The sequence below is a fragment of the Platichthys flesus genome, chromosome 18 (assembly GCF_949316205.1).
Source record: "Platichthys flesus chromosome 18, fPlaFle2.1, whole genome shotgun sequence".
NCBI lineage: Eukaryota > Metazoa > Chordata > Actinopteri > Pleuronectiformes > Pleuronectidae > Platichthys > Platichthys flesus.
In genome coordinates, this window is record NC_084962.1 from 9,897,374 (window position 1) to 9,911,717 (window position 14,344).

The 14,344-nt window shown below is 40.9% G+C and overlaps 2 protein-coding genes across 2 annotated transcripts; one reads left to right on the forward strand and one right to left on the reverse strand.

Moving 5' to 3' along the window:
• Positions 1 to 98: 98 nt before the first annotated feature.
• On the reverse strand, positions 99 to 3,095 carry LOC133973282 (protein LEG1 homolog). The gene is made up of 8 exons (XM_062411036.1): positions 2,719 to 3,095; positions 2,453 to 2,539; positions 2,278 to 2,351; positions 2,009 to 2,113; positions 1,426 to 1,544; positions 972 to 1,113; positions 768 to 864; positions 99 to 662 (listed from the first exon to the last, which is right to left on the reverse strand). The coding sequence occupies exons 1-8, from the start codon at positions 3,014 to 3,016 to the stop codon at positions 511 to 513; spliced, it is 1,074 nt and encodes a 357-aa protein (XP_062267020.1). The 5' UTR covers positions 3,017 to 3,095; the 3' UTR covers positions 99 to 510.
• Positions 3,096 to 5,499: 2,404 nt separating this feature from the next.
• On the forward strand, positions 5,500 to 13,532 carry stx7l (syntaxin 7-like). The gene is made up of 10 exons (XM_062411038.1): positions 5,500 to 5,612; positions 7,359 to 7,452; positions 7,655 to 7,724; positions 7,986 to 8,076; positions 8,235 to 8,372; positions 10,527 to 10,573; positions 10,660 to 10,750; positions 10,864 to 10,936; positions 11,205 to 11,287; positions 12,222 to 13,532. Exons 1-10 carry the CDS (start codon positions 5,529 to 5,531, stop codon positions 12,318 to 12,320), a joined length of 870 nt encoding a protein of 289 aa, XP_062267022.1. The 5' UTR covers positions 5,500 to 5,528; the 3' UTR covers positions 12,321 to 13,532.
• Positions 13,533 to 14,344: the final 812 nt, after the last annotated feature.

Genomic DNA, 14,344 nt, shown 5'->3' on the forward strand with positions numbered 1-14,344 from the left:
TCTCCATTACAAACTAATTTCCTGTTAATATCTAACATGATAACTATCTTTACAAAGTATTGAATGTGATTTGTTAAAGAAAAGATAAATCAACAAAATTTAATTTAAAATTAAGATTTTACTGCATTTTTGGACAACACACAAAGTTTACTATTGGTTGATTATAACATTTATCACAGACTAAAATGAAGTGACAGGATATTTAAAAAAACATTTGTTTTATAATGACAGTAAAAGTAAGGGATTGTTGATGATCGTCTGGGACATCACATGAATATGCAATACAGACTGAGGAATACCTACTTTTCAGCTTAAGGCCAGTTGTGTCTTTTTGTATTACATGTTGTCTTGTCTCTGAGTTTAACAGTAATCAATACAGTCTTCCTATATGCATGAATTCAGATTTATTATAGCATGTCTATAACTTTCACATGGTGGGAAAGTATTGACTCTTGATTGTAACTGGAGTTTTATCTCTGTCTCTGTTGCTGGTGTGTCGCGATTTTTGTCTCAGCAACTGGTCGCCATCCCGGTGACGATGGACAGGAAGGAGCTGGTGGCGTAGCTGGGATTCAGGAGGACCTGCTCCAGCATCTCTTTGCCTTTCTCTCTTGTGTTCATCGAGCACATGGCCTTTCCCCACATGCGCACCAGTGAACCACCTGCAAGACAACACCAGCATGAGCATCTTCAAAAGCTCACACAAAAGCCAATATAAAAAACACATGTTATGAACCACGTGTGTGTGTATGGTGTGTCCAACCCACCGAGAAGATTGTTGATGTTCTGCATCCAGGAGAACACAGACAGGGTGTGGTTCTCCTCATCAGACAGATCGGGGATGTTAGGTGCAACGTCGGTGACCTACACACGCACAAACAGGAAAGGGAAAACCAACAAATAAATACGAGTATACTAGCTGTAAGAAATGGCTTGAAAATCAATGGGTGGAACATGTTGGAAGTTTGTACCTGTAAAATTCGACCTGGCAGAGGGTTCATGAACATTGTAGATCTTTCCAAATTGGACTGGAAATATGCCGCTGATACGTACTCTGCTGCGTTGAGCCAGCACTGAGCAAAGTACACCTCCGTGGAGGAGTAGTGGCTCTGCCTGAAGGATGGAGAGAACAGGAGGTCAACATGAGAGATGTTACGGAAATTATTCCTCCCCTGATGGATAGTTGAGAAAATTCATACATTGTCTGTCATTGTCTGACTTAGAAACACTGGTTGTCGTAGTGAGAACACAAAGATGTCTGGAGTGATACAAGAGGTTAAAACATCCACACAACATTAAGATACGAACTTGAGTAAAAAAATGTAAGTGTTGACCGATGGATGGATCGTTGTATGGACGGACAGACGGACAAACGGATGGATGGATGAATGTACAAGTGGACAGATGGATGACCGCTCGATTTACCTGGCATTACAAACGGCAGAGGCATGAGATGCAGCCATTTGGGCCGCCCAGTAGAGACCGAGCAGAGCGTCTTTCTTCTCAACGTCGGGCAGAGGAGACTCGGACGCAGACTTGAGACCCTTCGTACACACACAGAGAGAGTCACTATGGTGCACCAGTACAAATCCATCATAGCGTTTAGGGACACAGATGAGACAGGTTGAAACAGAGGAAAATGCAGAAACTGAGAAAACCTGACTTTTAGATCCACTCTTCCTTATCAGATGCATTTGTAACACATGTGTGTGTGTGTGTGTGTATGCGTGTGTGTGTGTGTGTTTTATTTATTCTCAGTAAAACTAGATTAAATGGAGCTGAATCTGGATTTTGTTGTATTGACTGAACTCATTGACCTCAATATTGCTTGCCTGCTTGGAAACGGATTGCGGTAGTGGTCTATTTGTCATTGCCCTGCTGAGTTTGAGCGTTTGAGATACTGAGTCAAAGTTTGCTGTCTTTGAAACACGTGACACTGAAGCAACCCCCCCTCCCCCCCTCCCCCCTCAGTTCAAAATCAAACCCCGCTGCAGTGCACTTCACATACCTGGAAAAAGGCATCCCACTTGGGCATGACCTCAGGGAAGCGAGCTGAGCAGTCGGCATAGGTGGTGCAAAGGTCCTCGACCCCCTCAGGCATCTGCATCTTGACCTAATGACCAGAGCTTATTCGTTAGAGCAAATCATTCTCCTCGTCATTAAGCGTGTTCATATGCATGTGAGAACATAGAAATAACAGCAGCTATCCCATGAGTGCAGCTTTTTATGTTGTTGATTTCAACTGTCTCACTTTGTGTTTGAGATGTGCACGAGTACCTGAAGTCCAGGTCCCATGATGCCTTGCTGTGCAGCAGAGAGGAAGGGCAGTGCTGAGACAAAGTAGTTCTGACCTGGAGAGAAGCAAAGAGGTAGTTTGTGTTCGCTCTTTCTGTGTGTGTGTGAGTGAGTGTGTTTGTGTGTGTGTGTGTGAGGGAGTGAATGTTACACTTACAGGCCCACCAACTCTGAGTAGAGATGCACATGGTGTCTCCGGTTTGCAGGCCGCAGGTTGAAGCGCCGGTCGGGTCTGCCAGACGCCCTACGGACCCACAACATTACATCATCAGCTTGAATCTGGATTCTTTGAGAGCTGGTGTCATGACATTACGTTCACTCACTTTGGACATCTGACATCTTGATGTCATCTTTTTTTTTTTACTTTACAGGGAAGAATTATTTTAGTTTTCTTTCAGAGAAAGAACGTATCTTTCAGCTTACCTGACGTGAGCATCCATCCAAGCTGCAGTGGCAGTCCCCAAAAAGGGCTGTCTGTGGCGTTGGTCCCCATGCATCCCATAAACGGGTCTGTAGCAGCAATCAGCAGCCGATAAAGGCTCATACGGTGAAGAAAGTGCCAGGGGTCAGGGGTCAGGACGCCATTCTCTACCGGCAGGTCTGTGAGTTGGCCGGCCGTGTGCGCCCACAGGATGGGCATGCCATTTTCCAAGATGACGGCGGAGCTGCCGAGGGACGCGACGCACGCCAGGAGGAGGCCGAGGGCCGTCAGATGCTGCATGACTGAGGAAGGCACGGTGCAGAGGCACGGCGCAGAGAGGGATGGAGAGGGATGGAGTCAAGAGCTAGTACTCTGTACTGAGGTTCGACAAATAGATGCACAGCTTTTATACACTGCGTTGGCTGTCAGATTATTTGACCCGTGCAAGACAACAAACACACACACACACATCAGCCCATGTGACATGTGGTTCACTGGACCCTCACACTCAGATAAGACCTAAAGCTCAATACTTTTTGAAGTACTTGGAAAACAGAGGGTCCCCATTGTGAACATACAAATCAATAAAGAATCAATATGAGGTGAAGCTGAAGGAAGACCTATAACCAGGTCTTGTTAAGTTGAAATGGGGTTTTGTCATATCTAACGTTATCAACTCACAAATCAAAAATTATGTTTAAATTGAGAGGTGAACGGCAAAAGGACAGAGGCTTTAATTGTGATTTATGTTGTATAATCAAGATAACATCATTCGTCTCTTTTGGTTGACAGCTTCTGTCTTACAATAAATACTGTTGATAATGTTCCTTTGTGCTGATTCGGTCTGTCAATTCGACACATTCACATTAAATAAATCAACATTTTTTAGACTCTTAACAGGAGGTGAAGCCAAACCTGCGGAACACAGAGCTACAGAGTGTTCAGTGTGTTCTCCTCATCCCTCAAAGAGGTGAGCAGAATATTAGACTCCAAGAGTTCACTAAGCTTAGGTAACACAAGTTACCCTTGTCCCGATTTCACCACTCACTTACACTTGCAAGCGTTCCACGTGACTTTTATCGATGGTTACAGCACAGCAGCTCATCTGCTCATCTGAGCCATACGAGCTCCCTTATCTGTGGTTGGTTAGCATTGGTTTGACATTTTGTTTGACAAACTGTTTTTAACCAATTGTAACACACGTGTTTGACTCTTGATCTGCAAACTGACACCGGAGTCGACGAACCCATCTGAACCTCGGCATGAAAAACACACATATCACACAGGTCAACGCAGAGGCCAAATTAAATCACTAATCTGTATATGTTGTGTTTTCACGCTGAAAGCTGAAATCTGAAATCTGAAATCTGAACATTGTTGTAAAGTTTATACCTATACATGGCTGTAGTGAAGATTTTATTAAACCTGAGTTCCAAGTCTAATCCAGTCAAAACATGCAACAACACTGGGAATTTTTATCGATAAATGATACATTTCACTAGTAAATTCTTAGATCTTAATGGTCGAACATAAGATAAAATGCAGATTGTGAAAAAAAAAAAAAACGGAATTAATGGGACGGTTTGCTGTTCTCATGAAAGAAAGTCTCAATCGAATGCAGTATGCTTATTATTCACAGCAATCTTTGTAAAAAATGTCTAAGTGTTGTTGAGTATTGTATTGAGTATGATTCACAGCAATCTTTATAAAAGATGTCTAAGTGTTGTTGAGTTACAGCATATCACTTTACGATATTGATCAGATCAGTGATCAGATACAGAAGACATAAAAAACATTTCATTTAATTGAATTTTTTTTTCAATTTATTTATTTATTTTTGTTTTTCAATTTACGAAGTGTAAGATATTGTGCAATTTATCATTATTATTATTATTGGTTATTATTGTTGTTAGAGGACTACCCAGTAGTTAACAAACTCGGCTTCTGACGCCTTACAAGAATCTAAGTGTGGGACACATTTAATTTAATATAATTCTGAAAATTCTGTGATCTAAATTAAATTACATATTATTCCAATCAACTAGCACAAGGAGTAAGGGTCACTCATTACTCATTTATCAAACCTCCGGCCTCCTGAACTTTTACTTTGAAGGTGAGCTGTCTCTCTGTCCCCCAGGTTGACTTCCACTTCATGCACAGACCAGGTGAGGCCTCACTAATGCACGAATCTACATCAACAACAAATCCCTGGATCTTTGCTGCTTAATTTCCAGGCATTCTGAGGCTGCTTGTTTCCAAGTGATCTCCTGAGGCTGCCCCCTGCTGGCTGCTGGGTTCCTCTCCTGCGCTTGCTTGGTTTCTGCAGCTTGTGATTAAAGTTGTCCATAAAAGAAAATCTTTATTATCCTTCAAGGACAATTTGATGTACAACCAGCAATCAGTGCACGGCAAAAATAAACCAACATATATGATGTAAAAAAAACCAATATAAAAACTCTTCAGACTAAGTAGCAGGGGAAAATGAGCTTTTTTTAATGTTGTAATCATATACTACTGATTTTATTGACTTTATATCAATGCATCATATTTTGTATAGTATGTGTTTTCTAATTCTGAATTGGCAAAGTTCGCAGTGGCCTAACTGAAGCTATGAAATACATTTATAATAGAATATTTCTGTAAGTTTCTTGTTTTAAGTTATTTTGGTGTTTTGTAAATGTTTTTAAATAGTTTTCAGATACAGAAAAAACAACATCAACAGAGTTTGATATCTTGATTGAATGTCTCTTTAAATTATATGGTTCATTCTTGGTGTGACCTCATATAGTGTCGATACAGCAGTGTGATCTTCATGTGCTGCAGACGTCATGTGACCGTGGGAGTGGCAGAAAATCCGGAAACAAACAGCCCAGCGCAGCCGAAAGTCAAGAGAAAGGTAGAATGGCTATAACTCTGAACTTCTACACACAGATCGACACATATGTTGACATTGAAACTGTCGCTCGTTACACATGATCTCATGATACGGTTCCATATCCAGGAACAGAGAGAGGAAAATAATTTGCGCTGACAGAAAACGTTGGAAACGAGCTGCGTGTTTCATTGTGACCTGGCGGCTGATGCACGTTGGAGTCTGTCAGTCGAATCAATCCATGAAATGCGACTTTATCTCAGATCAACGTGACAAAGATCATTACTCTTGTCACTGTGTACTCTAGTGATTTCCGCATTGCCCTTTGCTTATCCAGTAAAGGGACACATGTTTGCACACAGGGAGGCGATCAAGCTGGAAAGCATCGATAAATTATTGGTTTATGTATATATATTTGGAAATAATAATGATTATAACCCTGTTGTGCCATTGACACGTGTGTTTAGGTTCAGTCTGACAGATTCTTAGCAGAAAAGTCCCCGTAGTTTCCAACCAGCTTCCGCTCGAATCTTTTGATGCGCGACTATTAGCGATGTTACGGTACGGGGGCTTGGCGCGGCCAAAAAGCACAAAACTCGTGTGTCAGGGAAGTCCAGTTGACCGTGTCGTAATCACATTAGTTCAAATTTGGTACATTTTGTATTTTTTTGTTATTCTTTTTGATTATTTCGTATGTTAATGTCACTGAATATCATGTTTCTTTAATTGATCTACTTCTTATGCTGCTGATTAACACAAAATAATCCACAGACTTTATAACTTTAAAAAAACCGGTTAGAACTACACTAAACTAAACTAAATTACCAATTCCAATTATATTAAAAAAAAAAAATGTTCCTCATCCCTGCAGTTAGTCTAATGCAGTCCTGTTTAAAATGACCCTGGTTATACCGTATTCAACAGCACATGGAGTCTGCATGACCCAACCCTGTTGACCTACATTTTACTCTTTGCATAATAAATAAGATGCAGTGCACCTTGAGACAATGGATCACAACTGTGGGTGACTTAAAACGGACAAACTCCGTGTTCAGCCGGTTTCACCTGGAGACTGGTTGATCTTTCGGCTTTCAGTTCTAAAAATATCTTTACACTGGGGTCTTATTTTGAATGGTTTGCTTTAAGGTAATAAGGTAAATCTTCTTTAACTGTTTCAAATACACTGTCCTATTGCCCTGCATTATACTGGATAATACGAATCTGAATTTCCCTCGGCATTAATAAAGTATCCATCTATCTATCAATCTATGTATCTAGATAAGCATGGAAGCTAATCACAGCATCCCGATCCCCAAACTCTTGGCAGAAGAGTCAAGGCTGTTATGAGAACGACATCATTTTGGTGTGGAAAATTAAATAAATAAACATACATGAACTACATCATCAGAACATTTATTTATATGTTGCTGCTTCATTGCCTCCCTTAAAGCCATCCAGGGAAGCATAACCACTAAAATGCTGATGTAACAGCTGCTTCATGCAATTTATACATTTTTATTTAATCAGGCAGCGTCCTTGAGATTTTCAATCTATTTTTTCAATAGAGACTTCTTGTGTAAAATGGAACTGGCATAAAATGTTCCCTGTTCAAATTAATACAAAATCAGCATCATCAACCTGACTCCCAGCATCCCTGATACCAGATACACCCGGAAGACACTGTTCAGATAAAGCCACTGCAGTAACCATGATAATCGATACACAATCAGTGAATGAAGTTGTCACTGTGTCGTCATTGTGTCCCCACAGCTCTTCGTCATGGCGTACCAGGCGGGGACTCCCGAGGAGCTCAGCGCCTTAGTTAACGACATCAGCGCCAACATACAGAAGATCACACTGCTGAGTAATACCACACACACACACACACACACACACACACACACACACACACACACACACACACACACACACACACACACAGACACAGAGACACAGACACAGACACACACACACACACTTTGCTGACTCCAGATTGAAAATCATGGTATAAACATGGAGACACGACAGTAGATAATCAAATATGTTCTCTCTTTCCTCCTGACCAGCCTCCGAGCTGCAGAGGGCAGTGTCTCTCCTGGAAACGGAGCAGGACAGCGGTCAGCTACGACACACATTGTGAGTTACAGGTTGTGGGTTATCTCTTATCGTGTAACAAGCACATGGGCTGTTGCAAAAACTGAGAATTTTCAACCATATCTGGCTCACGGTAGTCAAGTGATTGTTGATGTTGATATTGGCTGTTTGAGCAGCCTGATATGAAAACTGCTGAACACTTACAACATCAGAAAAATCTGTCCTCCAAATACTCTCGATGGTCTGTTGGTGTTTCGACCAAATTAAAATGACCCCCGACGTGATTTGTTCTCCCGTCACCAGGCAACAGAAACAGCAGCAGGGCAACCACCTCGCCAAGGAGACCGACCGACTGATGAAAGTCTTCAGTGCACGTCCCGTTGGCCCCGATCAAGTACGCAAATCTTCAATAACTTCTTTCTCAACAGCTGCTTAAAGTCACAATGTCCCTTTTTTTTTTCTTTCTAGTTACTACCACAAGAGATTCATTAAAGGAGGCAGACGTTAACTCTGTGGTCACTCTGGTAATGTGTGTTTCTGTGTGTCTCTTAGCGGCAGAGAAAAATACAGAGAGAGCGCCTGTTGAACGACTTCTCCGCCGCCCTGAATAGCTTCCAAAAGACCCAGCGGAAGGCGGCCGACAAAGAACGAGAGTTTGTGGCCAGAGTCAGAGCCAGCTCCAGGGTGTCGGTGAGTAATCTGCTGCATCTGCAATGTCACAAGGGCACAGAACACAGAAAAACAGAAAACCCTGAAAACGGTCAGATCATAGAAACTATTCCAAAGACGGGTTTATGCCCTTTGATATCACAGCTTCAGGCCAAGGGATGACCTTTCTTTAAATTATGCATAAACATGATGGCTGCCTCACGTATCCTGCATCTGTTTGGCGCTTCAAGTGTTTACAATTTTACGATACATGTCCGCAAGATGCAATGCGCAAATGAATGGTAGAGAGCAGCGCGGAGGCAGCACGTAACCATCAGTGTCACCACGTTTTTTTTTTTATTTACAGAACTCTAATCCAGAAGATCTGTACAATTAGTTTTTTTCTTATCTTTATTCAAAAGTGCCAAAAGTGCCAGTTAGAGGGCATTACTTATTAATTCCACTTTCCGATTTTGCTCTGCTTGTGCTCCAACTGTGCGTTTGCGCTCAGATTCCCTTTGCTCCAGCTTCAGCTCTTCTCCTGCATCTGTGCAAGTGAGAAAAGACTGCTCTCAGATTTCTCCTCTGCTCTTGGATTTCTTTTATGCACCAAGTCTGTCAAAACTATTCCCCAACCAATAGAATCCCAGATGTAGGGATGATGATTCAAATTGATGAAACTGTCCTGCAAGTATATTTCTGGCTTGAGGTGGAATGTAAGAATCTGGCAAAAGAGGCTGGATAGTTTGCAAATCCAATATATAATGGCTACACAACTAACATTGTGATATACTCAATGATGCAACATTTGTGTCAAACACCAAAATAACTTACTCATCAAAGACTACAAAATGTTTCAGATCCTCTTTAAACCGTACAGATTTGTGCATATTTACAATCTTGTAAATGTGTCAGAGAGTAGAAAGCTGGCGTTTCTCTCTAAGACTTTGTGACTCACTGCTACCGAGATTTTCCTCCTTGATGCAGCCAACCAATCATAGAAAAGAACTTATCATGACTCAGTGCAGATATCAGTGTCTGCATTACTGCCAGCAGATAAGAAAAAGAAACAGCCTTTTATATAAGATTGCACAGGCTACAATTTCAAACGTTTCTCATGTCATTTTCTAGAGGAGTGTACAGATCGAAATGTCCTGATAGTTTATATTTTGTATCACCTCATATCAGTTAATATGAATGAGTCATGCATTTCTAAATGTGTTCTCCGTCTCCCGATGCGCAGCGACACACTGGCTGAAACCAGAAGCACCTCAAGTTAGTCAATAGAAAATCGAGGCTGGAGAAATCTACAAAATGGAGTTTGTAAATCACTGGATTAAAAACTTGAACTGCTTGATTAGCGATGGAAGATGATGAATGACACAAATATTGTACAGAAATAAAAAGCAAAAAAAAAAATGACCCACCCTTTACTTGAGGATTCTCCCTCAGCCAAAGCTAATACACCTTGGTATCTAATTATTCATCTCTCTTTTCTTTTTCCTCTCTCTTTATGTTCCATTTTGGTTATTACAGTCATGTAACTTAAATGTCTTATTTCAGATGTAGAATAACAATGATGAATTATTATTATTGCTATTATGAGTTTTATGATTATGATTATCATCAATCTTGAATGAGATGTAACTGCTGTAATGGATCGGACTGATTGGTTATGGATTCATCATTGAAAAAACACTAGTTACATCTATTCTGAATTAAGTGTAATGTTCTACAAAAAATGAAACATTTCGGGGCCCCCGCCTTTTGAAATCCAAATAATACAGAATATCATATGCGAGGTGCTACTGATCTTGTGTTTTTGTTAGACTCTTATTAATGTGTCAATTACTCCAATTACATTTCTGCCTTAAACAGGTTACTCCAGGTTATATATTCAAATGTACTTGAACTGAAAAGTTTCTCAGCACAGTTTCACAAAAAGCTGTCACCTCGCTCGGACGGTTTTTATTTGTGACTGTTTTAGAAACCTGTTCCCTCGGGGGGGGAGTTAGCTTGCTTGGCAACTCTGTTCCGTTCCCTCACCAATTATCCCAGTGCACAGAAAAGTGGGTGTACCTGCTGTTTTCATACTGAGGAGCAGGAACAGTTCCGTACTGCTCTCCATGTTGCTGAGGAACATAGCTGGGAGCAATAATGGTCATAATTATAACACCCTGTACCTTCCTTCAACAGGGAGGCCAGCCTGACGACAGCTTTGGAAATGTGGCTGCGTTCACAAAGTCAGTCTCCCGATTCTGATGATTATTATTTCATTATCATTAATAAATAGTCTTATTCTCATTGCATCTATATTTGTTCCCTGCAGTGAAACCCAGGTGCAGGCTCAGGCCGAGGCCATCACCGAAGACGACCTGAGGCTGATCCAAGAGAGAGAGACGTCCATCAGGCAGCTGGAGGTACAGACGACAATTCAAATGTCTCCAACTGCACTGCCGCGTAAAAAAACTCTGATACATGAACACCTGTAGGTTCACGTGAGCATCAACTGTCTCTATGCTTCTTGGTTTAGTCTGACATCACAGATATCAATGACATCTTCAAGGACCTGGGGATGATGGTGCATGAGCAGGGAGACATGATAGGTGAGCGTCCGTCCCCTGTTCATACTTAACATTACCTGGTCTGTTCTGCCTATGATATCAATTTTACAATGAAAAATCCACCTACACATGGTGTGAGCCTCCATATTTTTGTTGTCCTATTTTTCCGGTGCTTACATGTAGGTTTCCATGTCTTTTTCTGGACCACATATTTGCATCTACCGTGTTTATAATGGCATTATCCCATGTATTCATTACACATGCCGCCAGCTGCATGTTAAACTGGGCATATCTCCTGTGTACTCTGCAGACAGTATAGAGGCCAATGTGGAGAGTGCCGATGTGAATGTCCAGAGCGCCACCCAGCAGTTAGCACGGGCTGCACAATACCAGGTAAGTCATGTGAGGCCGGAGCTAGAACAGAAGAAATAATAGAAGAGAGTAAAGATGGATAGAAAAAAGACAGGATTGAAAGAAAAAAGGAGAAAAAGAGCAGACAGGCATTTAAGGCTTCATCCACATTACTAAATTAATTAATTTTTTGTTTGAAAAAGGCTTTTCCGAACTAAAAGGATCTCTCTGCACAGCTGGTAGCCGTGGCTAATGCTTGTTGTGTCCTTCCGGAGGAGGGTCATGTGATAAGAGCCTGACCAATCAGCAAAGGCAACGTAGTGACAGATAAGGCCTAATCAGAAAGTGGTTGTGTCTACATCATCATTGTCAAACATCTCAGTTTCTTCCAATACAGACAGAAGGTGAATATGAAGCTCTAATAGCCACGCTTCGATTTGTCTCGCCACAGGAAGCGATTGTTTTATTTGACCCTTCGCTCAAACAGATTGGGATTGCATATGAGGTGAAGTTTTGCCACTTAAACATATGACCGGGCCCTCAAACCTGGAATAAAATGGGGTCAGTAACATTTACAAACCTCGACTTCGTTTTAACGGCTCTAAGACTCGAGAGTAGTGTTTGGACACCAGGCGTATCCGTAGCAGAGTTTTCAAAGTAATACCTAGTGGTGTTGATGTAGCATAAAGGTTTAAACGTCAGAGAAGTTAGTTTGGAACTAGCTAAATGAAGACATTAAGTCTGAGGTCACAGCATGTGTGGATACATGACCAACTGCAGCCTGCACGTGGACTCATTGTGTAACCAAGTTTTTATTTAGTTTGCTTATTAAAATAAGACTTGAATAAAGAGGCAATGTAAAAAGTCACGCTATGTTTGAGTCACTTCAAAATCTCAACTTGCTTGAGTGAAACTAAATTTATACGCCTTTATGTTGCTTTGCTACAACAAACACTTTTGTGCTCCACTCCCGCAGAGGAGCTCACGGAAGAAGATCTGCATCCTGGTGGTAGTGTTGGCGGTAGTTGCTGTGATAGTAGGACTTATCATCTGGGGAGCCGTCGGCGGCAAATAAAAGGCTTCTTCTCCTCTTCAGTCGTCAGCCTGGACAAAGAAGGAAGTATCGTCCTTTCACTGCTGCGCCTCCCATATTTCTCAGCCCTTCTTTTTGTCAAATCTGCCTGTCTTTATTTGGAATGCACACTCTCTTCACTTTAAAAAAACAAACTAGCGCTGGTAGCTTTATCGTTACAATTGGCTTTAATTGAATTTTTTTGTGTTTGATTTTACCAATTATTTTCTGTAAATGTCAAGATTTTTATCCTCAGCCATTTGTCCCGTGAAACACAGAATTTTCATTATCTCCATTGAGCTACATGTTGAATAATGTACAGAATAGACAGAGCTCCTTGATGCAGTGGAGCAGCACAGAGTGTCTGGAAGCAGGTACGAGGTATTTAACCTACAAGATCTGCTCCTATCAATATGCCACATTCCTGCAGCAATATGCCACATATCAAATGCTACGTGTTTCTCTGCAGTTTCACTGTGAATCAAGTGCACTATGTACATTTCTTGCACAAACACAAACGTAAACTACATTTATCTTATCCTGACCCTGTGGCCTGGGACAAATCTGTTTTTTCCTCTTTTTTTAAATCTCGTGTTCTTGAGTTCATCATAAATGAAATGTATTGTTATTTTCTGTTCAAATTCATGTTGTTGTATACTAATGTTAAATGAAGAAATACTGTTCTTGGAATTATTACTTAAAGTTGCACTCCACTATCAGATGGTAAGTGGTGTGTTTCCTGTGGCTGCACCAACTGTAAGTGTGTAGCTCAGAGATGCAAAGCATAATATCAAGGAGAATGTTTTTTTTATTAATCAAATAACCTGTCACAGATGACTACACTCAGCAGACGGTGACAAGAGGGTCACTCAGATTTATTTAAAACCCCTGCGATACCTCACAGGCGTCCTTGTGCGGCTGTAGCTACAGCAACCAGAGGCGCTTCTGAGAAAACTCCTCTGTGTGCATGCTCACAGAAAAGCTGGATAAACTATTTTATTATTTATACAAACAAATAAAAACCAATAAGTAAAAAGTGCCACATCAGTTTGACCTAGAAGGAAAAAATAATCATCACATAATTTTTGTTTTAAATATTGACATTTAGTCTAATAAATAACCTGAATGTACTGAATCAGAAATGAGAATGGTGCTTTTTACCTAATTGTAATTTTTACATAATTATGATTCTTCAATAAAAGTATTTAGTCGTAAGACTTGCTACTTCTTTGAGTTTAGACTATTTTACATTGTTCCTTTGGTACTGGTGTCATTTTTAGTTAAATTAATGACAGGCTGGCAGGTTGCTGACCTGTTATTTTACACATCATTTGATTGTTATTTATTTCGGCTCATGTCATTTGAAAAAAACAATTTGTTTTATTCCCTTCTCAGGCCTGACTCGAAGGCACGATTGTTCATATGGAGAAGATCAAATTTAAAGATTTAAATTTCAATCCAAGAAGATTATTCTCTACATAAACCATGGTTTACAGTCTCTACAATTTTTGAAGGTTGAAAATTGATGTATGTGATTATTTGCTAGATATCAATACACTGATGAAATGGTTTAGCGGGAACATGAGGCCTGTAAGTTAAGTAGAAAGCATCTGGGAACATTGTTGACCATCTAAAACTCTTTCGAGCATCTAATTCAGCTTCTTTGGCACCAGGACAAGGTGTTCCCCAGTAGATAACACCAGAGGACCAACAACAGAGCCCTGTGGTACACCTTTGGAGACCTGGTCTGTAAATCATTTTGAAAAGATCAAATCTGGTCTGCCAAGAGTTAACACTCACATCATGTGTCATCTCCTTGTTTACCCGTTAGACTGAAGGAAATAAATTCCAGGCAGCAATGAGAGGATGAGATCATCGGGGCAGTTCAGGCATATGTCGGCACAGACGCTGTTGGAGTTGGAGCTGGATGTGGAAGCAACAGACTGCCGTGACGCAGAAGGCAAAGCTTTCCCTGGCAGGGTGAGAGACGAGGTGGATTTGGCCAACGTGTTGCAAATACATCACTC

Bases quoted from the DNA above. Each gene is read 5' to 3' on its own strand.
- LOC133973282 (XM_062411036.1), bottom strand. From the start codon at position 3,016: ATGCAGCATCTGACGGCCCTCGGCCTCCTCCTGGCGTGCGTCGCGTCC. The intron at 2,352-2,452 runs GTAAGTGTAACA...GCTTCTCTCCAG, and splicing joins TACTCAGAGTTGGTGGGCCT to GTCAGAACTACTTTGTCTCA. The intron at 663-767 runs GTGGGTTGGACA...GTTGTCTTGCAG, and splicing joins GAACATCAACAATCTTCTCG to GTGGTTCACTGGTGCGCATG.
- stx7l (XM_062411038.1), top strand. From the start codon at position 5,529: ATGTGCTGCAGACGTCATGTGACCGTGGGAGTGGCAGAAAATCCGGAA. The intron at 10,937-11,204 runs GTGAGCGTCCGT...TGTACTCTGCAG, and splicing joins TGAGCAGGGAGACATGATAG to ACAGTATAGAGGCCAATGTG. The intron at 11,288-12,221 runs GTAAGTCATGTG...CCACTCCCGCAG, and splicing joins CACGGGCTGCACAATACCAG to AGGAGCTCACGGAAGAAGAT.